The sequence below is a fragment of the Ovis canadensis genome, chromosome X (assembly GCF_042477335.2).
Source record: "Ovis canadensis isolate MfBH-ARS-UI-01 breed Bighorn chromosome X, ARS-UI_OviCan_v2, whole genome shotgun sequence".
In the NCBI taxonomy this organism is placed as follows: domain Eukaryota; kingdom Metazoa; phylum Chordata; class Mammalia; order Artiodactyla; family Bovidae; genus Ovis; species Ovis canadensis.
Window position 1 is genome coordinate 118,068,943 of NC_091727.1, and position 25,964 is coordinate 118,094,906.

The 25,964-nt window shown below is 44.1% G+C and overlaps 1 protein-coding gene across 11 annotated transcripts in view; it reads right to left on the reverse strand.

The window, feature by feature from the left end:
* Positions 1–5,805, reverse strand: part of LOC138931194 (uncharacterized) — a 150,900-nt gene extending 145,095 nt beyond the window's left edge. For all 11 annotated transcript variants that reach the window (XR_011446450.1, XR_011446454.1, XR_011446452.1 and 8 more), the window contains exon 1: positions 5,107–5,805. Coding sequence is in view for 4 of the 11 variants with exons in the window: in XM_070292116.1 (XP_070148217.1) it covers positions 5,107–5,539 (433 nt within the window). In the remaining 7 variants the exon portion in view is untranslated. The remainder of the gene's footprint in view (positions 1–5,106) is intronic.
* Between the last annotated feature and the right edge of the window lie 20,159 nt (positions 5,806–25,964).

Sequence of the window (25,964 nt, forward strand, 5' to 3'; positions counted from 1 at the left end):
AGTTATTGAGTGAATCCATGTGCCATAAAACTCACCCTTTAAAATAGAGTACAATACAGTAGTTTATATGGTATATTTTAAAACTTGTAAAACCATCACCACAGCTTTAGAATATTTTCATCACCCTTTAAAAAAGCCCATACAAAACAGCAGTCACTTTCTGCATTCCCCCACGTTTTAGCTTGTGGGGAGACAAAAACAGTCCGCTGTGGTTGTGGTTGTTAATTTGATTCAATATCTCTTGGAATGAAGTACCACCAGGGTTGAATATTATCTCCCTTTACATATTTCTTTCCCAAAACATGGAAGCTTATAACATAGCATCAATAACCTTTGACTTTTACTCTAAATCATACATTCTAAGTAGTTGAAGTTTGTAGTTACTTAAAACTGTTTTATTAATGTACTTTAGAATTCATATCTAGCTTTTGATGTGTTTCAATCTCTCTGGCAAGTTAACTATCAACTTATTTTATGCTTTTATATCCTGCATTATGACAAAAATATTTAAAATAATATTTACTAAAAACAGAATGGAAAAGAAGTAAAATTTACTGTATTATGATTTGACTTTTACTGTAAATCATACATTCTAAGTACTTAATTCTAGTTATTTAAAACTGATTATTGTACTTTAGAGGTTAGTTATTCATATCTAACATTTGATGTGTTTCAATCTCTGGCAAGTTAACTATCAACTTATTTTACGTTTTTATATCCTGCATTACTAGAAAAAATGTTTAATATTACCAAAAACTAAATAGAAAATAAGTAAAATTTACCTACGGTATTATGCTGATCAAAACCCAGGTGCTTTTATGTTCTTCATGCTGTTTGCCTTTTTTAAAAGTATTTATTTATTTATTATTTAGCTTCATGGGGGTCTTCGGTGCAGCATGTGGGATCTATTTCCCTGTCCAGAGACTGAACCCAGGACCTCTGCATCGCCAGTGCAGAGTCTTAGCCACAGGGAAGTTCCCAGGGATTTTGTTGTTTTGTTTTCATGGAGGGGGGGGAGGCTGTTTTTGTGTGTGCTTTTTCTTTTTTTTTTTAGCAAAAGTAGAAAAAAGAAAGGGGAAGGAATTGTGTAAGCAAGTGTGGTACTGGGAATGAGTTAACCTTCTGATTGCACTTCCAGAGGACATACAGTTTATGAAAACCCTTTGCTTGTATTCTATCATATATAGTAAAGAGGAAATGGTAAATTGTAAATAATACAATTATACATCAAGGTAAAGAGAACAGAGTCTGGAAAAGAACCTGACACCATACAAAAGTGTATAATGGTCCTGTGAAGACAGCAACAGCATTCCTTACTCTCAAAGAACTCTTCCTCTCTTTTTGTTTGCTTTGATTGTGTAAATCCTGGGTCAAATAAAAGCTACAGTGTTAAATATGAGTCTTGGATAGTGTTATTTTCTTCTGTTTACCTTGGTCATTTCATGTATTCTGTGCTCTGCTATGAAAAAATACTTTAGCACTTCTAAAACTATTGCCTGACTTTAGAAACTAATTTTTTTGTCTTTTAAAAAAATCCTGTTATTAAAAATAAATTTTGATAACCTTATTTCTTTTTACAAACCCTTGTGTCGAGGGCTGACTTTCAACAGATTGAAGCGAGAGAGCTGCTCTGCTACATGCAAAACCCCAACCCAAAAGCAGGTCATCTAGGAATGGTTTAGCGCCAGGTTCCCCATAATTGAGTGGTGCAGAGTTGGGTGAGGGGGCTGCTGCCTTTCTGGTCATGCATGTGTTCCAGGATGAAAAGTTCTCTGTACTGGACCCGGTCCCAACACGCAGAGGGGCGTGCCACACCATGCCCCAAAGGACCTGGGCAGTGGCCCCATGGTGGGGACGGTCGGGGACTGGCTATCTGAGGCCAACCAAGGCTCCCATGGCATTGCCAGAAACTAATTTTTAAATAAAATTATTTCAAAGGCTCAAATCTGTATGCTGGAAATAAATTTATTTTAAGTTAAAATATAGGAACATTCTAAGGTCAAAGTCTACCAGCTACTATCACCATGCCCAACAAAAATCAGTGAGAGAGGAATGCTAAAACTTCAATCCTTGAGCCCTCCCTTCCCGGATCTAGCCTACGTAGTTTGCCCACTCCACCGTTTAGCCATGCAGTCACTTAGATGCAGTCAATCATAAAGGAAATCAATCATGAATAGTCACTGGAAGGACTGATGCTAAAGCTCAAACTCCAGTACTTTGGCCACCTAATGCAAAGAACTGACTCATTGGAAAAGACCCTGATGCTGGGCAAGGTTGAAGGCAGGAGGAGAAGGGGACGTCAGAGGATGAAGTGGTTGGATGGCATCACTGACTCAATGGACATGAGCGTGAGCAAGCTCCAGGAGATGATGATTGACAGGGAAGCCTGGCGTGCTGCAGTCCCTTGGGTAGCAAGGAGTCAGACACAACTGAGCGAATGAACAACAACACTTAGTTGGGAAACCACCTCTCAGATCTACTCTTTCCCCATCCTCACCTGCAGTGTTCTGTTCAGGTCCTTATCGCCTCTCTCTTACAGGTCATGCCTGTGCCTGTGTGCTGTGTGCTAACTCGCTCATGTACAAAACAAGAATGGTAACAGCACCAACAGGAGAGGTTCTTTTGAAAGATGAAATAGGTCAAGTGGAAAACTTAGAACGGTGCCCAGCATAAACACTATAGAAGTGCTAGTTGTTATTAAGAATGCCATTATGTGGGCTTACCAATCTAAACAGACTAAACCTAAGCTGGTAACCTAATCATTTTTCTAAACACTCAAAAGATTAAAGCTGGAGGAGCCCTTAAAACTTATGGAGTTCAATCTCCTTTCACAGAGAACACTGTTGCACAAGGGAGGGGAATGACCATTCCTGAAGTCCCACAGCTGGGTAAGCTCAGACCATTATAATAGTCAGGTTTCCTGTTTTGTTTTGCCTTTTTCCCCCCACCATATCTTAATGCGATTGTATCAATATTTCCAATGGGAAAAAGTTTCTGTATTTCTTAGTAACCAAGTCACCATTGAACTTCTGTGACAAAACTGGTGAATTGGGGATTGCCATTATTAGCTAGTCAGCTGTTTGTTGTTCCAGGTGTGAGGTGTGTGGGAGAGGGAGTCTGGAGGAGGGAGGGGGCTGGAGTGGCACTGTGAAAATCAGGGGACTAAGGAGATGGGTGGCTTCCCTGCTGGCTCAGCAGTAAAGAACCCACCTGCAATACAATGCAATGCAGGAGATGCGCGGAGAAGGCGATGGCACCCCACTCCAGTAATCTTGCCTGGAAAATCCCGTCAGGCTGCGGTCCATGGGGTCACAAAGAGTTGGACACGACTGAGCGACTTCCCTTTCACTTTTCACTTTCATGCATTGGAGAAGGAAATGGCAACCCACTCCAGTGTTCTTGCCTGGAGAATCCCAGGGACGAGGGAGCCTGGTGGGCTGCAGTCTATGGGGTCACACCGAGTCAGACACGACTGAAGTGTCTTAGCAGCAGCAGGAGATGCGGGTTTGACCCCTGGGTCCGGAAGATCCCCTGGAGAAGGATATGGCAACCCACCCCAATATTCTTGCCTGGGAAATCCCATGGTCAGAGGGGCCTGGAGGGCTACAGTCCATGGGGTTGGAGAAGAGTCAGACAGACTGAGTCACTAAATGACAACAACCAAGGGGATGGGTGACCCCCTCCCTTCTCTGGACTCTAGCTGCCCCATCATTACGGAAATCAGATCCCCCCAAGTGAACCAGGAGCATGGGGGGCACAACGATTACACAATATACTCTAAGGCTCTAAGCCAATGCACAAGACCTGGCTCAGGACTGAAAAGGCAGGCACTTGAATGAATGACGGACAAACTACAAACTTCCCTCAAGTCTCTACTCAAACGCTGCCTTTTCAGTGGCAGTCTACATAGTCCACCCTATTTACAATGGCAACCCCTGGACTGCTCTGTTTTTCTCCATAGTGCTTACTGCCCTCTAACATACCTCATATTTTACTACCCCGCCCCCCTTACTCTGACTCTAGCAATAGCATGCCAGCTCCAAAGGGCAAGCACTTGATCTGTTTTGCTGGCCACTGTATTCTCTGCCCCTAGAACACTGCCTGGCACAGGGCACGCAGAGTGGGCATAGGTTTTGTTGACTGAATCAATAGAGAGCATTCAAGTTTCCTAATCAACCTTTCAACTTGGCTTTCAAAGCCCAACGCACAGGCTGAAAAAGCAACAGACAAAATGTGGGTGTTTGTGTCAACGTGACACTAAAACCTATCAACTTTGCAGCTACTATCCTCACCAAAAAAACGTCCAGAAGGTCGCTCAGGCCAAAATCTGTCCCTCAGGAAGTCATTAGTGCCCCTGCCCCCAAGTTTTCACAGTGACGCTGGTTAATTAAATGGCCGCACCAGGTGAGGAGTATAGGGGACTCGCCTCTTTGCAACTTTTCTGTAAATCGAAAATTATTCCAAAATATAAAGGTTACTAGAGAAAAAGGCATCCACGCGGATGGTGCTCTGGATTTGCCATGCATTTCTTGTACGCCAGAGGAGACCCGTCCTTTGCTACAGGGAGGGACTAGGGGCTTCAGAGGTTCCCTTCGACTGCTGCCACCTCGCTGGACCCGCCGCGCAAGGAGCCTCGGCGCGTCACCCGCACTCCCGGACCTTGGTCGCCGTCCCCGCGGGCTCCCGGCCCCTCATCCCCTCTCCGGGCTACGGGCGACACTCCCGCCCCCGACCCCGCGAACTCCTTTCGGGCCCCAGGCCGTGGCGCCAGGCTCCTCGGCGCTGCCCGACGGCCAAGGGAAGTGCGGTGTCAACTCGTCGTCCCGCCGCCCCCGCCGCCCCCGCCGCCCCCGCCGCCCCCGCCGCCCCCGCCGCCCCCGCCGCCCCCGCCGCCCCCGCCGCCCCCGCCGCCCCCGATCCGGGAAAGCCCGGTCGCCCCGGGTTCCCCAAGCTCGAGCCGGGCGCGGGAGGCGCCTGCCGCCGCGGCCGCGGGATGGCCTGAAGAGGGCCCTCCACCCCGACTCCCGCCGCTGCCCTCGGCCCCAGGCGCCCCGGCGGGCCTCTCGGCCGCGATTCCCGCTGCCCCGGCCGGGGGACCGTACTCACCCGCGGGCGCAGCCACGCCGCCGCGGCCGGCGTAGAGCAGCAGCGCCCACAGCCCGCAGAGCCGCGCCGGCCGCTCCATGTAGCCCTCGCTCGGAGCCCGGCCGGGCTGCAGCCGCCGCAGTCTCCGCCTCTTTCGCTCCGTCTCCCACTTCCCGGCTCCGCCGCCCTGGAGGCTGGGGGGGCCGGCGCAGACGGGAAGGGCCGTCCCGCCCACCGGCCGCAGGTAACCCCGGGGCCAGCGCCGGCGGAGGTTCCGGGCGCCCGCGGCTCCAGCAGGGGCTTCCGAGGGGCGATACCTGGCCCCGCGGCAGCCGAGCCTCCGTCGCGCCCCTGGAGTACGATCGCCGCCCAGGCAGAGGGGCCTCGTCGCGGCCCGGCCCCGGCGCCGTCGGGTAGGTGCGAACGTTGTGCAGCCGGGAGGAACCCTGGACATGCCCAGCCGAGCACCCGGGCAGGGCAGGCAGGCCTCAAGGAAGGAGCCTTGAGCTGGCCTTCTGGAGTCTGAGCTTGCAGTCGCTGGGCTCTGAGCCCTTGTTTCCTAAAACTCTGACTCCAGGCTTAGAAATCCCAGGCCTGACTTCACAAGGTGCACTTGGAAGACCAAAGAGGGCACTTAGTGGGAGCGTGCTTTGTGAACGCGACGGAAGGTATATTTGAAAACTGGTGATACATAATGCTAAGTTGAACATAGAAAGAAAGAAAAAAGCTACATTTTAAATACGAGAGACAGTGCCATACTGGGCTCCCCAGGTGGCTCAGTTGGTAAGAATCCCTCTGGAATGCAGGAGGCCCAGGTTCCATCCCTGGGTGGGAAGATCCTCTGGAGGAGGGCATGCAACCCACTCCAGTATGCTTGCCTGGACACTCCCATGAACAGAGAAGCCTGGCGGGCTACAATTCATGGGATCGCAAAGAGTCAGGCAGGACCGAGCCTCTGAGCACAACAGAGCACCATCCTATGTCCTTGGAGTTTTCAAAACTCACAGCCAATTTTCTACACACTTCTTTTCCATAGATATCTATTGGGAGATGGAAGGTGAGCTGAAAATGTAGGCACTGAATATGTTGAAGGATGACTGTGAGGATTAAGGATTAAGGATGATGAGGATGGAGGAAGAACTCTTTAGTTTTCCTGTGGCTGCTATAACAAATTATCACAAATTTAGTGGCTTTAAACCACCCATTTTACTTTATTCATATTAGAATTCTGTAGGTCAAAAGTCTCATTGGACTAAAATCAAGCTGTAGGCAGACCTGTGTTCCCTTCTGGAGGTTTTGAGGGTGAGTCCATTTCCCTGCCTTTCCCGGCTTCTAGAAACTGCTACATGCCTTGACTGGTTCCTGCACCACTCAGACCTCTGCTTCCCTCGTCACATCTCTTTCTCTGACTCTGACCCTCCTGCCTGCCTTTTTCATTTCTAGAAATCCTTGTGATTTGATTGGACCCAGCAGCTATAGAGAAGCTAGTGGTTGGGGTAGGGGAATGGCAGGTACAAACTACTGGGTGTTAGGTAGGTGGCAAGGAGGTATTCTACAACACAAGGAATATAGCCAATATTTTGTAAGAACTGGAAATGGAGTGTAATCTTTTAAAATTTGTGTACAAAATGTTTTTAGTGTAAAAGGGAAAAAATATATAGGAGCTACTAGATAATCCATGATCATCTTCCTATCTCAAAATCGTTGATTTCCTGTATAGCACAGGAAACTCTACTCAGTACTCTGTAGTGACCTATATGGGAATAGAATCTTAAAAAGAGTGGATATATGTATATGTATAACTGACTCACTTTGCTGTACAGTAGAAACAAAACATTTTATATCACCTATATGTCAATAAAAATTAGTTTTTGAAAATCATTGATATAATCACACCTGCAATGTCACTTTTACCATATAAGGTAACAAACATATGCACAGTTGTCTGGGATAAGGTCATGGAACCATTGGGAGGGGATTATTTTGTCATTGTGTGCTAGGTGCTTAGTTGTATTCAAGTCTGTGACCTCTTGGACTGTAGCCAGCCAGCCAGGGTCCTCTGTATGGAATTTTCCAGGCAAGAATACTGGAGTGGGTTGCCATTTTCTTCTCCAGGGGATCTTCCTGACCCAGGGATCAGACCCCTTGCTATCCTTTGGAAGTCTGCATTTAAATGGGCAAATCTTTCCTTTTCTCCTTTGTCTTTAGCTTCTCTTCTTTTCTCGGCTATTCTTCTCTCAGCTTTTCTCTCCTTTTCTCAGGGATTCTGTGCCTCATTGATCGGAGATGGCAGTGGCAACCCACTCCAGTACTCTTGCCTGGAGAATCCCAGGGACAGGGGAGCCTGGTGGGCTGCCATCTATGGGGTCGCACAGAGTTGGACACAACTGAAGTGACTTAGCAGCAGCACCAGCTGTGCCTCATTGTTAGTCCAGGGCTAGACAGCATATTAAAAAGCAGTGACTGCTTTGCCAACAAAGGTACTTCTAGTCAAAGCTTCAGTTTTTCCAGTAGTCATGTATGGGTGTGAGGACTGGACTATAAAGAAAGCTAGGTGCCTAAGAATTGATGCCTTTGACCTGTGGTGTTGGAGAAGACTCTTGAGAGTCCCTTGAACTGCAAGGAGATCCAACCAGTCCAACCTAAAGGAAATCAGTCCTCAATATTCATTGTAAGGACTGATGTTGCATCTGAAACTCCAGTGCTATGCCACCTGATGCGAAGAACTGACTCTTTTGAAAAGACCCTGATGCTGGGAATGATTGAAGGTGGGAGGAGAAGGGGACGAGAGAGGAAGAGATGGTTATATGGCATCACCGATTCAATGGTCATGAGTTTGAGTAGGCTCCAGGAGTTGGTGATGGACAGGGAAGTCTGGTATGCTACAGTCCATGCGGTTGCAAAGAGTCAGAGCGACTGAACTGAACTGAACTTAGAGGTCACTTTGCTTATCAGGCTGTTGGACACTTGCTTCAGCAAGCAAGGAATGGAAGTCTCACTATTCACGCGGAAAGCACCAGGCTTGGGGGAGGGTGGGGGACCAGCAACACCTATCTTGATTTAGTTCCCCGATAAATTGACACCATATCGCCCACAGCTCCTTACCTGGATTGCTCTTTCTGACTCTCTGCTACTTAAAGCAGCATGACTGCAGCTGGACCACGTTGTGCGTTGCATTCCTGGTGCTGGGCCGTGGCCTTGGGCTCTCTAGACCAGCCTCCCCACTTCTAAGTCACAGAAGCCAAGGCCAGCACTTAACTCCTCTGCATCCTCACTTCCCAGGATGGTACCAAGCCTTGCAGATTTGATTCGGTTTGCTTCATGACACAATGCATAGCTGATATTTGTAAATGTTCCATGAGTGTTTGAGGAACAATTCTCCAATTATGGAGCCCAGTGTTCTCTGTGTTTACATTATATCAAGTCTGTGGGTTGTGTTGGTCAAATCCATGCACTTGCTGAGTTTTTTCTGTTCTTTTTGAACCCACAGTCACTGAGACATGTTACAATCTCCCACTATGATACTCTGATGGTGGATCTATCAAGCTCTCCTTACAATTCTGTTCCTTTTTGCTTTACAAAGATGTATTTTTGAAGCTATTTCATCAGAGGCATGCAAATCTAGAACTGTTATTGCTTCATAGTGAACCATCGAGGGCTTCCCCAATAGCTTAGTGGTAAAGAATCTTCCTGCCAATGCAGCAGACACGGGTTCGTCCCCTGGGTTAGGAAGATCCCCTGGAGGAGGGCATGGCAACTCACTCCAGTATTCTTGTCTGGAGAATCCCATGGACAGAGGAGCCTGGTGAGCTACAGTCCAAAGGGTCACAAACAACTGGATGTGACTGATGGATTGAGCACATAGAGAACCCAGTTATTAATCACGAAGAAGTAGGTTTCAGTAATCTGTGAATGTTATTGGCCTCAGGTTCTGTTTTGGCTAATATTAGCGTAACTTCATAAGCTTTCTTTTGGTTAGTAGTGTGTACCTTGTACCTTTCCACACGTCCTTACTCGCCTGTCTCTGCTATGTTTGAGATGTGCTCTTGGAAACAGCATAGAGTGCAAATCACTTTGTTTCCTCTCCTATAGGCAATCATTGTCTTTTAACTGTAGAGGTTAGCTCTAGTATGTTTCAACTTATTTCTACCATCTGGTTTTGTGCTTTTTGTTTGTCCCATTTTTTCTGTTTCTTTTTATCACCTCCTCTTTGGATTTCTTTAAATGTTGTGTGTGTGGCTGGGGGCTCTTCATTGCAAGAGCATGTTTTATTTTCTGTAAAATATGCATACCACAGGGTTTGTTGTCAGTATTGAATGAGATGAACAAAGTGGCATGAAATGCTTATCCAGTGCCTAACACAGAGTAAGCCCTCCTAAATGGGAACTATTATTAGAAGTCCGAGTACTCTTTCATCTTTAGTGCTCCCTTGTATCTTGCGGTTCCGCTTCTGTTGTTCTCCTTTCTGCTGACAATATCCCATTTGTTGTCAGTCCCTTTTCTTTCATTTCTCTTTTCCAGGCATTTGATTTCCTGTTTCGGCTCAGCCCTCCATCCCCAAGGCAGCTCGGTGGTGAAGCCCTTTGGGGAGGAGTCTGTGTGCTGTGGCTCTGTGGCACAGTAGGTGCGGGAGAAGACAGTGGCACCTTGACTGAATCCCATTCCACAAGGTGATGGAGGTCCCCCCCCCCCAACACGGGGCTGCATTTGCGTCCATTCTAGGCTCGCCACGGTGAAATGGAATCAGCTGCCATCATCAGTTTCTGTGAAATGGGTATAAGGCCGCAGAACCCACCAGCTAGGAAACAGTTTAATTCCTTGTGTCTCTTCCTAGAGAGGATAGCGGGATCCTGGCTGTCTGCTCTCAAGAAGTTGTCCCACTGTGAGTGTGTGGGTGTCACCATACTAGGAATTTGTGTATGTACTAAGCAGAGCCTGGAAAGAGGAACCATTTGTACTCAAACACATTGTGGTCAGAAGAAAAGTTTGTTATCGTTGTTGTGACAGAACTGCAGCTAAATTTAGCAAGCTACGTACTTTGTGTGTGTGCCTGTGCACATGTGTGATGCCTGGAGAAAGTAACACATTGTTTCCAAAAAGCAAAATGTCCCCAGACCAAAAAGAAAAGCTTCTTCTTACCTGGTATTTGATTGCCATGACCATTCCTCACCCCACTACTTCATATCTTCGCTTTTTCTCTGTCCTGTGTACAATGACATTCTTTCGAAAGAGATTATATCACTAGAGGAACACTGGAACTTGGTGGAGTTTTGGGTCTTTTTCTGTTCTCTGGTGGTTTCTGTGCTTGGATTGAAATAAACTGAGGTGTTGAGCATCTGTATTTTGAATGGGCTTCACACAAATATTAGAATCTAATCTCTTTTTAAATTAATTAATTTATTTTAATTGGAGGATAATTACAACAGTGTGATGGGTTTTGCCACACATCAACATGAATCAGAAGCCCCTTACCACCTCCCTCCCCAACCTCTCCCTCTGGGTTGTCCTAGAACACTGGCTTTGGGTGCCCTGCTTCATGCATGGAACTTGCACTGGTCATCAATTTCACATATGGTAATGTACATGTTTCAATACTGTTCTCTCAAATCATCCCATAATCTTTTGATAGCAATTTTGTATATACTTTTATTCTTCACAGTAAGCAGTAAATAAATGCTCTCAGTATTTTTTGAAATTTGTTCCAAAATTGCAGTATCAACTTACAATGTGAATGAGATGATATACCTTCCTGTTAGCATGTACAGTAACAAAAGGCCTCTCTGGGATTCTCATGTTCTAAAAATACAAACTATATATAATGTATTATAACTGTCTTCACCAAAGTGAGTGCTTCTGCCAGTGTGGAAAACAGGAGCAGTTTAATTTCTTGAAATCCACAGAACAGATGTGGAGAAGAAGGTGAGATAAACATATGCTGGAGGGGACTTCCCTGGTGGTCCAGTGGTTATGAATCTTCCTTCCAGTGCAGGGAACATGGTTTCCATCCCTGGTTGGGGAACCAAGATCCTATGTGCCCCAAGGCAACTAAACCCACATGTTGAAATGAAGACCAGTGCAGCCAAACACAATAAAACCCCAAAATATATGCCGGAGGCCTGGTGCAGAGTGAAACCCACCTATAGTCGTGAGACAGTTTTAGGAAAAAGTAGGAAAAGGAATAGAGGAGAGAGAGGGAGGAAATGGGAGAGTGGGTATTAGAATTTTTTATATTTTTAGGTGCATCAAGTTTTAGTTGCACATTTGGGATCTTTGCCCTTCATTGTGGCATGCAGTTTTTTGTTTTGTTTTGTTTTGTTTTTTTAATTTTAGTTGTAGCATGAAGGATCTAGTTCCCTGACCCAGGACTGAACCCAGAGCCCCTGTATTGGGAGCATGGAATCTTAACCATTGAACCACCAGAAAAGTCCTGGGTCTTCCAGGTGTAGTAGTCAGGTAAGAATTTGATTTGAAATGACTCTGAGAGGGTGTTACCTCCCCTAATACGTTCTAGGCCTGTGGTTCTCAAATTTTTTGATCTCAGGACAACTTTAAACCCTTAAAAATTTTGGGAACCGCAATTCACCTTTGTTTCCCTGTGTCCCACAGGTATTCATCCCAAGGGCACTCCTTCCTAAACAGCCTGCACTCTGAACTACCTCAGAGTTCACTTCCTGGGAAGACTAACCTATGACAAGTGTCTAGCCCAGGAATTTCCATATTTATGCAATTTTCTTTTCCCAGTAAGGGATATACATGACTTCAAATAAGTAAGTTTAATGCTTGTGTGGGGATTATTTGTTTTGTAAACAATTTTTAAAAAATCTCGTAAGGTAGTTCTTGGATACTATAGCTTAGGAAAATATGGCATAATCATTAGGGAAATGCACATCAGAACCACAATGAGGTACCTCTTCCCACTCATCAGGATGACTATTATTTTAAAAAGAAAGGAAAAGAACAAGTTTTGATGAGGATCTAGAGAAGTTGCAATGCTGGGTCACTGCTGGTCGGAATATAAAATGATGAAGCTCCTGTGGAAAACTGGCTACTGTGAAAAGTCTGGCAGTTCCTCGAAAAGTTAAACAGGGTTGTCATATGATCCACACATTCTATTTTGTATATCTAAAAGAATTGAAAGCAGTGACTTTAACAGGCATTTGTACATCCATGTTCATACCAGCATTTTTCACAACAGCTGAAACATGGGAGCAGCCTAAACATCCCTTGATGGGTGGATGGATGATCAAAATGTAGTGGAATATTATTCAGTCTTAAAAAGGAAGGAAATTCTGACAATGCGAAAACAATGATGAAGACTTGATTTTATGCTAAATGGAATTAGCCAGTAACAAATGGACAAATACTGTCTTATTCCTCTTATCTGAGTTATCTAGAAGAGTCAGATTCATAGAAACAGAAAGAACAGTGGTGGTTGCCAGAGGCTGGAGGGGAGGGAAGACTGGGGAGCTTTACTTAATTCACATAGCATTTCAGATGGGATGATGAAAGAGTTCTGGAGATGGATATTAGTGATGGTTTCACAGCAATGTAAATATTCTTAATGTCACTGAATTGTACACTTAAAATGGAAAAAATTTCAGTTACGAATAGTTTACTACCAAATACTTTTTTAAAACTAAGTATAAATATGTCTAGAACCTTGCAATCCATTAGTAAGATGGTTTCATAAAATAGTTAATGAGTCATTCCTTTTCATTGCCAAATAATAGTTCATTGTAGGGATATTCATTGGAAGGACTGATGCTGAAACCGAAGCTCCAATGCTTTGACCACCTCACGTGAAGAGCTGACTAATTGGAAACGACCCTGTTCCTGGGAAAGATTGAGTGCAGAAGGAGAAGGGGATGAGAGAGAATGAGATGGTTGGATGGCATCACCAACTCAATGGACATGAGTTTGAGCAAACTCCTGGAGATTGTGAAGTACAGGGACGCCTGGCATGCTGCAATCCATGGGGTCACACAGAGTCGGACACAACTGAGCGACTGAACAACAACAACCACCTTAAAAATATTAAGCTAAGTGAGAGAAGTTAGTCGCACAAAAACCACGTATTGCCAGATGTCTGGAGCAAGTCCTTAGAGTTGGAGACTAGATTAGTGCTTGCCTAGGGCTGGGAGGAGATGTGGGAAGGAAAGAGGAAAGGCTGCAAAGTGGTGTTAATGGACAAAGGGTTTTTTGAGGCAGAGTGATGGTAAGGTTTTAAGTTGATTGTGGTGATGATCATACAACTCAATGGCAATACTGAAAATCATTAAATTCACTTTATATCTCAATAACGCTTTTATCAACAAAAAGATTCATGAAAATCAAAATCATAGAAAAGTCTCTTGAGGACTATCTTTCCTGACTGACCTAAGAAATTAACCTTTTATGCCTCTTTGTGGAAAGGTTCATGAATTTTCTTGTATTTCCCTTCAATCATTCAGTAAATATTTATTGCCAATTTTCTGTGGGCAAATAACACTATTGAATGACATAGTGATCTACAAAAAATATTGTCTTAAAACATGGTGTCTGCCTTTCAGAAGCTTTCTCTCTGATTGAGAAAAGCCATACACACACAAAATGAAAATAATTAAGGCTGTGCCACATTGGAGTTCAATTATTGACTCATGTCCATTTGCCACACACTATAAACAGAAAGCATTATTATTGTAAAATTAGCGATAATGAAAATAAGTTTTCACAGTGGTTAAGAGCAAGGGCTCTGGACCAAGACTGTCTGGTCTAAATCTTGGCTCCATCATTGACCAACTGTGTGACCTTGTGCAAGTTAGTTAACTTGTCTGTGCCTCAACATCCTCCTGTGGAAAATGGGGATGATTATGATAATAATGGCACCTACTTCAGAGAGTTGTTGTGAGGATTAGATGTGTTAATACAGATAAAGTGCTCAGAACAGATCCTCGCACATAGTAAATGCTCAATGAACATATTAGTTACCGTTATTTCCAGAAAACTGTGGGTGACCTCTTTGATGAATATTGAATATTTGTGCAGTGAAAAGCTTTAGACCTACATTAAGGATACTTCTTAACAGAGCTGAAACCCTATGCTGGGGATTTGGCAACACATATGATACATGTCATTCAGGATATCATAGTTTTATTGGTCCAAGGCATCTACAATGTCCCATATCCTGAGTGAGCATGAAGTACAGGCTCAATAAATATTAGAATTCAAAGGAAAAACTTGGCTTAAAATGTTAACATTTTGGATGATGCAATTATATCATTTTTTACCATTTTCTATTTTTTTTCTCAAAATGACTGGATTAGTATTATTTGTTTATATATTTTATTGTTAATATTTCAAGTCCACAGAAATGGACTCCATAGAGACTAATGCTGAGCCCTTATGGCAGAAAGGGAAGAAGAACTAAAGAGCCTCTTGATGAAAGTGAAGGAGGAGAGTGAAAAAGTTGGCTTAAAGCTCAACATTCAGAAAACAAAGATCATGGCATCTGGTCCCATCACCTCATGGCAAATAGATGAAGAAACAGTGGAAAGAGTGTCAGACTTTATTTTGGGGACTCCAAAATCACTGCAGATGGTAACTGTAGCCATGAAATAAAAAGACACTTACTCCTTGGAAGAAAAGTTATGACCAACCTAGACAGCATATTAAAAAGCAGAGACATTACTTTGCCAACAAAGGCCTGTCAGGTCAAGGCTATGGTTTTTCCAGTGGTCATGTACGGGTGTGAGAGTTGGACTGTAAAGAAAGCTGAGTGCTGAAGAATTGATACCTTTGAACTGTGGTCTTGAAGAAGACTCTAGAGAGTCCGTTGGACAGCAAGGAGATCCAACCATTCCATCCTAAGGAAATCAATCCTGAATGTTCACTGGAAGGACTGATGCTGAAGCTGAAACTCCAATACTTTGGCCACCTGATATGAAGAACTGACTCATTTGAAAAGATCCTGATGCTGGGAAAGATTGAAGGCGAGAGGAGAAAGGGATGACAGAGGATGAGACGTTTGGATGGCAGCACCATGGATAAGATAAACTCCGGGAGTTGGTGATGGACAGGGAGGCCTGGCGTGCTACAGTCCATGGGGTCGCAAAGTGTCAGACACAACTGAGCCAGTGAACTGGACTGAACTGACCATGCTGAGCACACATATATCCATTACTTAGCTTTGTTAAACTGTAACCCTAGGAACTTCCCCGGTGGTCCAGTGACTAGGACTCTGTGCTTCCAGTGCAGGGATCAGGGTTCGATCCCTGGTCAGGGAATTAGATCCCACATGCCCCAACTAAAAGTTCAAATGCTACAACTAAAAAATCCCACATGCCACAGCTGAGGAGCATACATTGCACAGCTTAAAAGAAAAGAAAGGAAAAGATCCCTTGTGCTGCAATGAAGGCTCAGCCCAATAAATAAATTCAAAAAATTTATGAAATATAATAAAAAGTATGTCTGGAGCTTTTAAATAAATAAAAGCAACTAGTAAATAGAAGTTCACTTTAAAAAATAAGTAAAAATAAACTGTAACCCTAGGCCTTGTGTACCTGAGTTTCCTTTCATAAGAATTAAAAGGTTACAGAGTTGACACCCTGCATGTACCTTTCTCAGTCTCTCAGACACCATCTCTCCCTAGAAGTGCCCTTATCTTGAGTATATTTATACTACTACTATAGTGAGGGTATTCATAAATAATATAGGGTTTTTGCATATTTTGAAACTATATACACAGAGAACAAACTTGTGGTTGGAAGGAATAGTTAGGGAGTTTGGAATGGGCATGTACACACTGCTATATTTTAAAAGAATAACCAACAAGAATCTACTATATAGCACATGGAACTCTGATCAGTGTTATGTGGCAGCTTAGATGCTGGAGGCAGGTGGGGGAAGTTTGTATACATGTAGCTGAATCCCTTTGCTGTTCACCTGAAACTATCACAACATTGTTCACTGACTATACCCCAATACAAAATAAAAAGTTAAAAAAATATACACAAATGGTAATCTGTACATGTATCATTCTGAAACACCATTTTCATTTAGCACTTTTTGAGACTCCTTCATGTTGCTACATGTAGCTCTATTTCATTTTCGCTGTTGTAGAGAATTCCAGAAGGTCTATGTCTATTCGTCTTTTCTTTTGATGGAGGACATTTATATCCTTTCTATTTTTTCCCTATTACAAATGGGGTTCCTCTGAAAATTCTTGGGTATATGTATAGATTTCTCTAAATGTCCAACTAAAAGAGATATTTGCATCTTCCACTTGACCAGATATTGCCAAATTGCTCTGTATAGTACTTCTATTCTCACCAGCAGTGCCAGGAAGTTTCCATTGCTTCACATCCTTGCCAAAAGTTGATATGTGTTGTGCTTTTAAAAGTTTTGCCAGTTTGATGGATGTGAAATGATATCTTATGGAAAGCACATAGAATTTTGCCTGGCACATAGTAGGGTCTGAGTAAGGGTGAGTTACTATTTTAATGACCATATCCATAATCAGTATGATAATCAATATGGGTTGGGCACCTCTTCATTTGTTTGTTGGTCATTAAATGTTTTCTGTAAGGTACCTCTCAGGTCTTTTTCCCATTGTTCTACTACATTGCCTTTTCTTAGTGGTTTATAGGATTCTTTATGTTTTCTTGCACTAATCCTTTGTTTCTTATGTATTCTTCGGCATGTCTTTAACTTCATTTATGGTGTCTTTTGTCGTTCAGAATTATGTTTTTTTACTCTAACATCCCCAGATATATCATTTCACCCTTTGGGTTGTGCTTTTTATATCTTATTTAAAAAAACCCTTCCCTATTAGTAGGGCTTCCCAGGTGGTGACAGTGGTCAAGAATCCACCTGCCAATGTAGGAGACATGAGATGCAGATATGATCCCTGGATCAGGAAGTTCCCTTGGAGAAGGAAATGGCAATTCACTCCAGTATTCTTCCCTATTAGTGGTTATGAATTCCCAAGGGAACTCTATTTTTCTGGACAGAGCCCAGGCCTAGGTAGGCAATCTTTCATTTAGTCTCCTCTGCCAGTGGACACATGGTTTTCCCTAATTTTCCATTTCACTGAGGGAATAACAAATTAATGGTCCACGATTAATATGAGGGTCTTGGTCTCAAAGCCGTGGCTCCTCTCTCTGTATGTACATTGAACGGATTAGTATTAGGTTCAGCTGAGAGCTAAACCTGATACTCCAAAATACTAGAGACATTGATAAGAGCAAAATTGTCTCATATGCCAGTCCAGAGAAAGGCAGTCCTCGCTGGCATAGAGTGTTTATCTTCACCATGTCCTCAGGTATCCAAGCTCTTTCTATCTTATTGTGCCAGTCTATGTGGCCTCTGTATCTCAGGTCACTACATAGTCCAAGAAGGCCCTAGCTTTCACGTTTACATTCCAGCCAGCAGAAAAGAGCAAGAGGTCAAGAAAAAGGGACATGGCAGCTATCTTTTGAGGAAGATTCTCAGTAGCTTCCAAATGACATTTTCTTTAATATCCCATTGGTCAGAACTTAGTCATGGTCGTCTATTCTGATGACTGCCCAACTGAAGATTAGGAGTTTGGTTTTAGATACACAGGAGAATGCATATTGGGGGCTAACAGTCTTGGCCACAGAGATCAAATCTCATCAAATCTCAAGGTGCCCATAAACTACTCTTGTTTTTAGTTCTCTCATCCTTTCTGGTACCTTATTTTCTTGTACTCTCAACTGTGCCTTTCAGACAGTCATTCAATAATTATTTATTGAGTGTCTACTATGAAGCCAGGAACTCTTTTCAGAGCAGGACTTAGACCAGTGAAGAAGACAAAAGCCCTGCCCGCATGAAGCTTACATTCTAATTGAGGAAGGCAGACCACAAGCAAACCAGCAAATGTAATACCGTAATGTCAGAGGGTCTGAATTGGGATGGAGAAAAGTAAAGCATGTGATGAGGACTGCTGGGAGTGGAGTGAGTCGTTACCAACATTTGGGTGAGAGCATTTCAGGCAAAAGTAAGACCAAGTGCCCTGAGGTGGAAGTGGACACTGTGTGTTCAAGGAACAATAGGGTGTGTGTCGCTGGAGCATAGTAGGAAAGTGGAGAGAGAGAAGAGATCAGGGGTACACCAAAGATGCCAAAGCACCAGATCAGCCAGAGCATAGCAGGCTTTTGCTTTTATTGGAGTGAGAAGAGATCCACTGGAGGGTTTGAACAGAGGGACATGCCACAGTCTGACTGACGTTTCATTTATTTATTTGACTTCTCCACGCTGCATGTGGGACCTTATTTTCCCAACCAGGGATCAAACCTGTGCCCCCTGCAACAGAAGAATGGACGCTGAACCACTGGATCACCAGGGAAGACCTTGTCTTAAGTTTTATGAAGACCACTTCAGCTGCAGAGTTGAGAATAGAGTCTAAGGTAGTAAACGGTGGATGGGGGGAGATAAGTGAGAAGACTACTGTGGTTGGCCAGGCAGGAGATGAAAGTCACTCAGATTAGGATGGTAGTAATGGAGGTGGCTTCCCCAGTGGCTCAGTGGTAAAGAATCTGCCTGCAATGCAGGAGACTCAGGAGACCCAGGTTCGATCCCTGGGTCAGTAAGATCCCCTGGAGGAGGACATGGCAACCCACTCCAGTATTCTTGCTTGAAGAATCCCAGACAGAGGAGCCTGGCTGGCTACAGTCTATTGGGCTGCAAAGAGTCAGACATGACTGAAGTGACTTAGCACAGGACAGCAGAATGGGGGTGACAAGAAAGGGTAAAATTACAGGTATATTGTGAAGGTTCAGCCAAAAGTATATGCTGAAGGGTCAAGACAAGGTGTGTGTGAGACAGAGAGAGGTGATAGAACCAAGCCTGAGCAAACATTGAGTGGTGATGTCATTTACAGAGATGAGGAATTCTGGGAAACAAGCAGGTTGGGGGATGGAAATCAAGAGACCTGGTTAAATTAGAGTTATGCAAGGGGAGACATGATTCAGTTGGGCATAGCATTTTCAAGTTTAGAGATATTTGTGTTGGAGATATGCCTGTGGGAGTCACCAGCATATACATGGTCATGAGATGAGGGGAGATCAGGAGGAAAGGCAGCATAGAGTTTGGGGGAGTTGGCAGCAGGGAAGATGGGGACATCCTCTTCTGATTCCTATTTTTTTCAGTGAAATCAGAAGAAAAATCATTTGCCAAGAGTGACATGGTAGAGAAGAAACTGGAGGTTTGAGGAGAGGGGAGACAGTGTGAAATATCTATGTGTGATGTTGTACTCTATACAACATTTCTAGGTGTTTGTTTTGGAACAGAGTTTTGTGTCATTCAAGGAGCAGTTTGCTGTGGTAGTTCACTTTTACAGAAAGGAAAAGGTCATTTTATTTATTTCTTTAAATATTTTTGAGTTAAATTTATTTATTTTAATTGGAGGCTAATTACTTTACATTATTGTATTGGTTTTGCCATGCATCAACATGAATCCGCCAGGGGTGTACACGGGTTCCCCATCCTGAACCCCCCCTCCCACCTCCTTCCCCGTACCATCCTTCTGGGTCATCCCAGTGCACCAGCCCCAAGCATACTGTATCATGCATCGAACCTGGACTGGCAATTCATTTCATATATGATATTATACATGTTTCAATGCCATTCTCCCAAATCATCCCACCCTCGCCCACTCTCACAGAGTCCAAAAGACTGTTCTATACATCTGTGTCTCTTTTGCTGTCTCGCATACAGGGTTATCGTTATTATCTTTCTAAATTCCATATATATGCGTTAGTATACTGTATTGGTGTTTTTCTTTCTGGCTTACTTTACTCTGTATAATAGGCTCCAGTTTCATCCACCTCATTAGAACTGATTCAAATGTATCATTTTTAATGGCTGATAATACTCCATTGTGTATATGTACCAAAGCTTTCTTATCCATTCATCTGCTGATGGACATCTAGGTTGCTTCCATGTCCTGGCTATTATAAACAGTGCTGCGATGAACACTGGGGTACACATGTCTCTTTCAATTCTGGTTTCCTCAGTGTGTATGCCCAGCTGTGGGATTGCTGGGTCATAAGGCAGTTCTATTTCCAGTTTTTTAAGAAATCTCCACACTGTTCTCCATAGTGGCTGTAATAGTTTGCATTCCCACCAACACTGTAAGAAGGTTCCCTAGGAAAAGGTCATTTAAAAGACATGTAGTTACTTCTAATCATCCTATCCTTGGCAACATAGAAAAAAGAAACAATCTGAAATCGAAAATGTTTCTTCCGGATTTCCAGTTGCCATGAGGAAGTGGGGTGGGGGAGGGAAGTATTGGGAGGTTGGGATAAGCAAATGCAAACTATTATATATACCATGAATACACAAGGTCCTATTGCATAGCACAAAAAGCCATTTTCAGCATCCCATGATAAACTGTGTGGAAAAGAATATGAAAAAACATATGTGTGTTTGTATACTGAATCACTTTACAGCAGAAATGAACACAACATTGGAAATCAATCACACTTCAATAATATTTTTAAAAAACCAAAATGCTTTTTAAATTCCAGCAAATGAATAAAATCGAAATGGACTTGGCTTTCCCCTTTCTTTACATGGGAGGCATTAAATCAAACAGTGATTTGCCTAATGTCTCTTGCTCCCACCAGGACTAGGTGACTGTCATCCTAAAGACAGGGTGAACTCCAGGGATGTTTGGCCACTGGTCCCCTTTCCAGGGAAGAATGCTGCTGCTCTACAATGCTGCACTGAAAGTGTAGACAGGACAGAGGACTAGAAACTGAGAAGCAATGCCTCAGCTGTCTTGGGCAGATTAGCTAAATTCTAGAGAGAGTTCCAGAAAAACATCTATTTCTGCTTTATTGACTATGCCAAAGCCTTTTCTGTGTGAATCACAATAAACTGTGGAAAATTCTGAAAGAGATGGGAATACCAGACCACCTGACCTGCCTCTTGAGAAATCTGTATGCAGGTCAGGAAGCAACAGTTAGAACTGTACATGGAATAACAGACTGGTTCCAAATAGGAAAAGGAGTACGTCAAGGCTGTATATTGTCACCCTGCTTATTTAACTTCTATGCAGAGTACATCATGAGAAACGCTGGACTGGAAGAAACACAAGCTGGAATCAAGAGTGTCGGGAGAAATATCAATAACCTCAGATACGCAGATGACACCGCCCTTATAGCAGAAAGTGAAGAGGAACTAAGAAGCCTCTTGAGGAAAGTGAAAGAGGAGGGTGAAAAAGTTGGCTTAAAGCTCAACATTCAGAAAACAAAGATCATGGCATCCGGTCCCATCACTTCATGGGAAATAGATGGGGAAACAGTGGAAATAGTGTCAGACTTTATTTTTTTGGGCTCGAAAACCACTGCAGATTGTGACTGCAGCTATGAAATTAAAAGACGCTTACTCCTTGGAAGAAAAGTTATGACCAATCTAGATAGCATATGCAAAAGCAGAGACATTACTTTGCCGACTAAGGTCCGTCCAGTCAAGGCTATGGTTTTTCCAGTAGTCATGTATGGATGTGAGACTTGGACTGTGAAGAAGGCTGAGTGCCGAAGAATTGATGCTTTTAAACTGTGGTGTTGGAGAAGACTCTTGAGAGTCCCTTGGACTGCAAGGAGATCCAACCAGTCCATTCTGAAGGAGATCAGCCCTGGGATTTCCTTGGAAGGAATTATGCTAATCCTGAAACTCCAGTACTTTGGCCACCTCATGAGAAGAATTACTCATTGAAAAGACTCTGATGCTGGGCGGGATTGAGGGCAGGAGGAGAAGGGGATGACAGAGGATGAGATGGCTGGATGGCATCATGGACTCGATGGACGTGAGTCTGAGTGAACTCCGGGAGATGGTGATGGACAGGGAGGCCTGGCGTGCTGCGATTCATGGGGTCGCAAGGAGTCAGACACGACTGAGCGACTGAACTGAGCCAACTGAAGATGTCATGGCCCCTAACCAAAGCGGATCTGAGTGTCTCAGTCTGGAGATCCCTGGAGATAAGGGCCCGACCTTGGCCAGGCAGTCCCTCAGGTTAGGCAGAGCCAGGGTGTACTCAGGAGCTCTCTCCCATTCTCTGCTTCATATTCCCTTTCACATGCACTAGATTACAGAGCATCGTTTCCCTTCTCCTCCCAGGCCACCTCATGAAACCCTGGCAGTCATTAACAGATTTTTTTCTGCAGTGCCAGCTGTAGGAAGAAGCAAATGCTTCTTTAGCATATCCTTCAAACTGTGAGGAACTTAACCTGGGAGGGACATGTACTTCTGCTTACCATAGTCATAGAGGATCTTTCTTTGCAGGCTTCAATTTTGTTAAACTGTCCATGTCAGGAAGCCACATGGACAAGTGGTGTAGATATGGACAAAGATCTCACATGGTGTACGTATGGTTGAAGAAGTGGGACAGATCCAAGATGCGTTCAGGAAGTGAGTTCTGTAGGACTTGCCCAGTTAGACGTGGGAAGGAAGGACCGTGAATATTCTAGACCAACCAAATCCAGCCCATTTATTTCTGTATGACCCACGACCTAAAAATGGATTTTACATTTTTCAATAGCTGGGAAGAAAATCAAAAGGAACCTATCATTTTGGAACCTATGAAAATTATGTGAAAACTTTTTAGTGCACCCAATTGAAGATTGATTGGAACACAGCCCCACCCACTTGCTACATGCTGTCTAATGACTGCTTTCATTCTGCAACGGCAGGGCTGACTAGTTGCGAGAGAGACCGTATGGTTGGCCAAGCCCTAAATAGTTCCCATTTGGCTTTTTACGGAAAATGTACGCTGACCTAGGTGACTCGTGGGTTCCTGGCCTGGGTAACTGGATGGGAGATATTGTCATCATTGAGACGAGGAACACAAGTAGATGAGCAGGTGTTCAGGGAAGAGCAGGAGGTCAGGTGGGGGCATGGTGATCCTGAAGTACCCATGGGTCTCCAAGGGGAGAAGCCCAGCAAGCAGCTGGGTATAGATTCTAGAACTTAGGAGAGAGGCTGCAGCTGGACGCCAAGCCACGGAATCTTGACACCCTTCCGGTTCTACCTACCAAAGTAAACACACCAAACCCCATAGTCTTCTTCCCACTCTGGGTAAGGAGCTGAGAGTTCCAGGTTTGTTCTCAGGGCCAGTGTTTGCTCTAGCCATAAAGCTGTCATTTCTTTTAGAACCCTAAAGATGTGGCAAGGTGCAGGTGAAGGTGAGAGGGCTTTTGAGAATTTATTTGAGAATTGGAATGATCTTCAGTTTAGTCTCCAGTCTTCCTAGGATTTTAAGGCCTGTTCTTGTTTAAAGTGGGCTTCCCGGGTGGCTCAGTGGGTAAAGAATTCACCTGCAATGCAGGAGACACAAGAGACTCAGGTTCGATTCCTGGAGGAGGGCGTGGCACCCCACTCCAGTATTCTTGCCTGGAGAAGCCCATGGACAGGGGAGCCTGGTGGGCTACAGTCCATGGGGTCGCAAAGTATCTGACACGACTGATGATACCTGGTGAGCACACATGCACACGCTTTTCGAAATTACAGCTATATGGTGAGGGAGGACATAGGTGGATCTTTTGAGTTTGTTGTCCTAGGTTGCGCTTTGGCAGAGAGGGGAAAAGAAAACCAAAATGTAGCATTTTTCTATTCCTGAATTCAGATACCTTCGGAAAACCATTGCATTTTTACTGTATAAAAGTAAGATTAGAATGTTAGGGAAAGTGAAAGTGAAGTCGCTCCATTGTGTCCGCCTCTTTGCGACCCCGTGAACTGTAGCCCACCAGGTTCCTCCGCCCTTGGGATTCTCCAGGCAAGAATACTGGAGTGGGTTGCCATTACTCAGCCATAAAAAAGAAGAAAACAATGCTATTTGCAGGAACATGAATGGACTTAGAGATTGTTATATTGAGTGAAGTAAGGAAGACAAACATCATATGATACTGCTTATATGTGAAATCTAAAAAAATGGTACAAATGAATTCATTTGCAAAACAGAAATAGAGTCACATAGCAAAAGAGATACAGATGTATAGAACAGTCTTTTGGACTCTGTGGGAGAGGGAGAGGTGGGATGATTTGGGAGAATGGCATTGAAACATGTATAATATCATACATGAAATGAATCACCAATCCAGGTTCGATGCATGATACAGGGTGCTTGGGGCTGGTGCACTGGGAAGACCCAAAGGGATGGTAAGGGGAGGGAGGTAGGTTCAGGATGGGGAACACGTGTACACCCGTGGCGGATTCATGATGATGTATGGCAAAACCAATACAATATTGTAAAGTAATTAGCCTCCAATTAAAATAAATAAATTTATATTTTAAAAGGGTAAAAAAAAAGAAGTAGAGTCATAGGTGTAGAAAACAGATTTCTGGTTACTAGGGGGGAAACTGGTGTTAGGGAGGGATAAATTTCGAACATTAGGATTGACACGTATAGACTACTATGTATATGTATATGTATAACTAATGAGAACCTACTGTATAGCACAGGGAACTCTATTCAATGCTCTGTGATGACCTAAATGGGAAGGAAATCCAAGAAAGAAGGGATATATGTATACATATAGCAGATCCACTTTGCTGTACACCAGAAATTGACAAAACATTATAAAGCAAGTGTACTCCAATGAAAATATTTTTAATGAAAGAAAACGTCGATTCCTCTGGACACCACTTATTTCATTGATTTGGACTCTTGCCTAAGTCCGATGTACTTAGGAAGCTTTGGTAACAGAGACAGAAGTGGGTGATCCAAGGGCCTGGAAAAAGAGGCTGGGTACCGTCTAGCAATTGCCTTCCGATGTCAGGGAACTGAAGCTTTCCTCCTCCTTCCTTGCTTCCTCATCACTTTATTCTCCTGCATCTGTCCTCCTTTTTCCCTGATTCATCTCCATGTGGTGGTTCAGAGTGTGAATTTCTACACTAGATTCCCTGGGTTCAGATTCTAGCTGACTGCTTATTGATGGTGTGATCTCAAACAACTTATCTAGCTTCACTGTGCCTCAGCTTCCCCAGTCATAAGGAGGTGGGTGATATTAGTAATTGCCTCACAAAGTTGCAGTGAGTATAAAATGAGCTCGTGTATGCAAAGCTCACCTGTAGACCAAGTGCCAGATTAGAAATGAGGGTCGGGAGGCCCACTCCCACTTGTGGTGTGCAGGTACGTGTGTGTGCGCCTGCTAAGTCGCTTCAGTTGTGTCAGACCCTATGGACTGTAGCCTGCCAGGCTCCTCTGTCCACAGGATTGTACAGGCAAGGAAACTGGAGTGGGTTGCCATGCCCTCCTCCAAGGAATCTTCCTGGCCCAGGAATGGAAGCCGCGACTCTTACGTATCCTGTATTGGCAGGCTGGTTCTTTACCGCTACCGTCCTGGGAAGCCCGGTATGCAGGGACACAAGGGTAACAGTTGTGGCTGAGGGTAAAAAAGTCCCTAGTAGGAAAGAGATCTCCCAGTGAATTTACTGATGGGATGACCAGCAAAAGGGTCCTTGAGGACGAACCAGCTGGTGGAGCAGCTTTCAGGGAGTTCAGCGAGGCACGTGGTAGTGGTACTCTGCACTCCTGACCTTAGAGGCCAGGTACATTTTTGTTGTGGGTGGCTGCCTGGGCACAGTAGGGTGTTGCACAGCACCCCAGGTCTCTAGCCCACTTCCCAAAATGTCTCCAGTCATTGCCAGATGTCTTGGCATTGATCCTGCCCAGTGATCAATCCCAATTAAGAACCACAGTTCTAAGATCTAAGGGACCAGACAACAAAGGAATAACCAAAGAAGTGAGCATGTGTGAAGTCAGCCAGCAGGTGATGGTGGGGAAGGTCAGGGTCTATACACTCATCCTGCATACCACAAGCAGGAGCGGGCAGCCTCACCCTCATTTCTAACCTGGCAGTTGGTCTACAGGCAGGCTATGT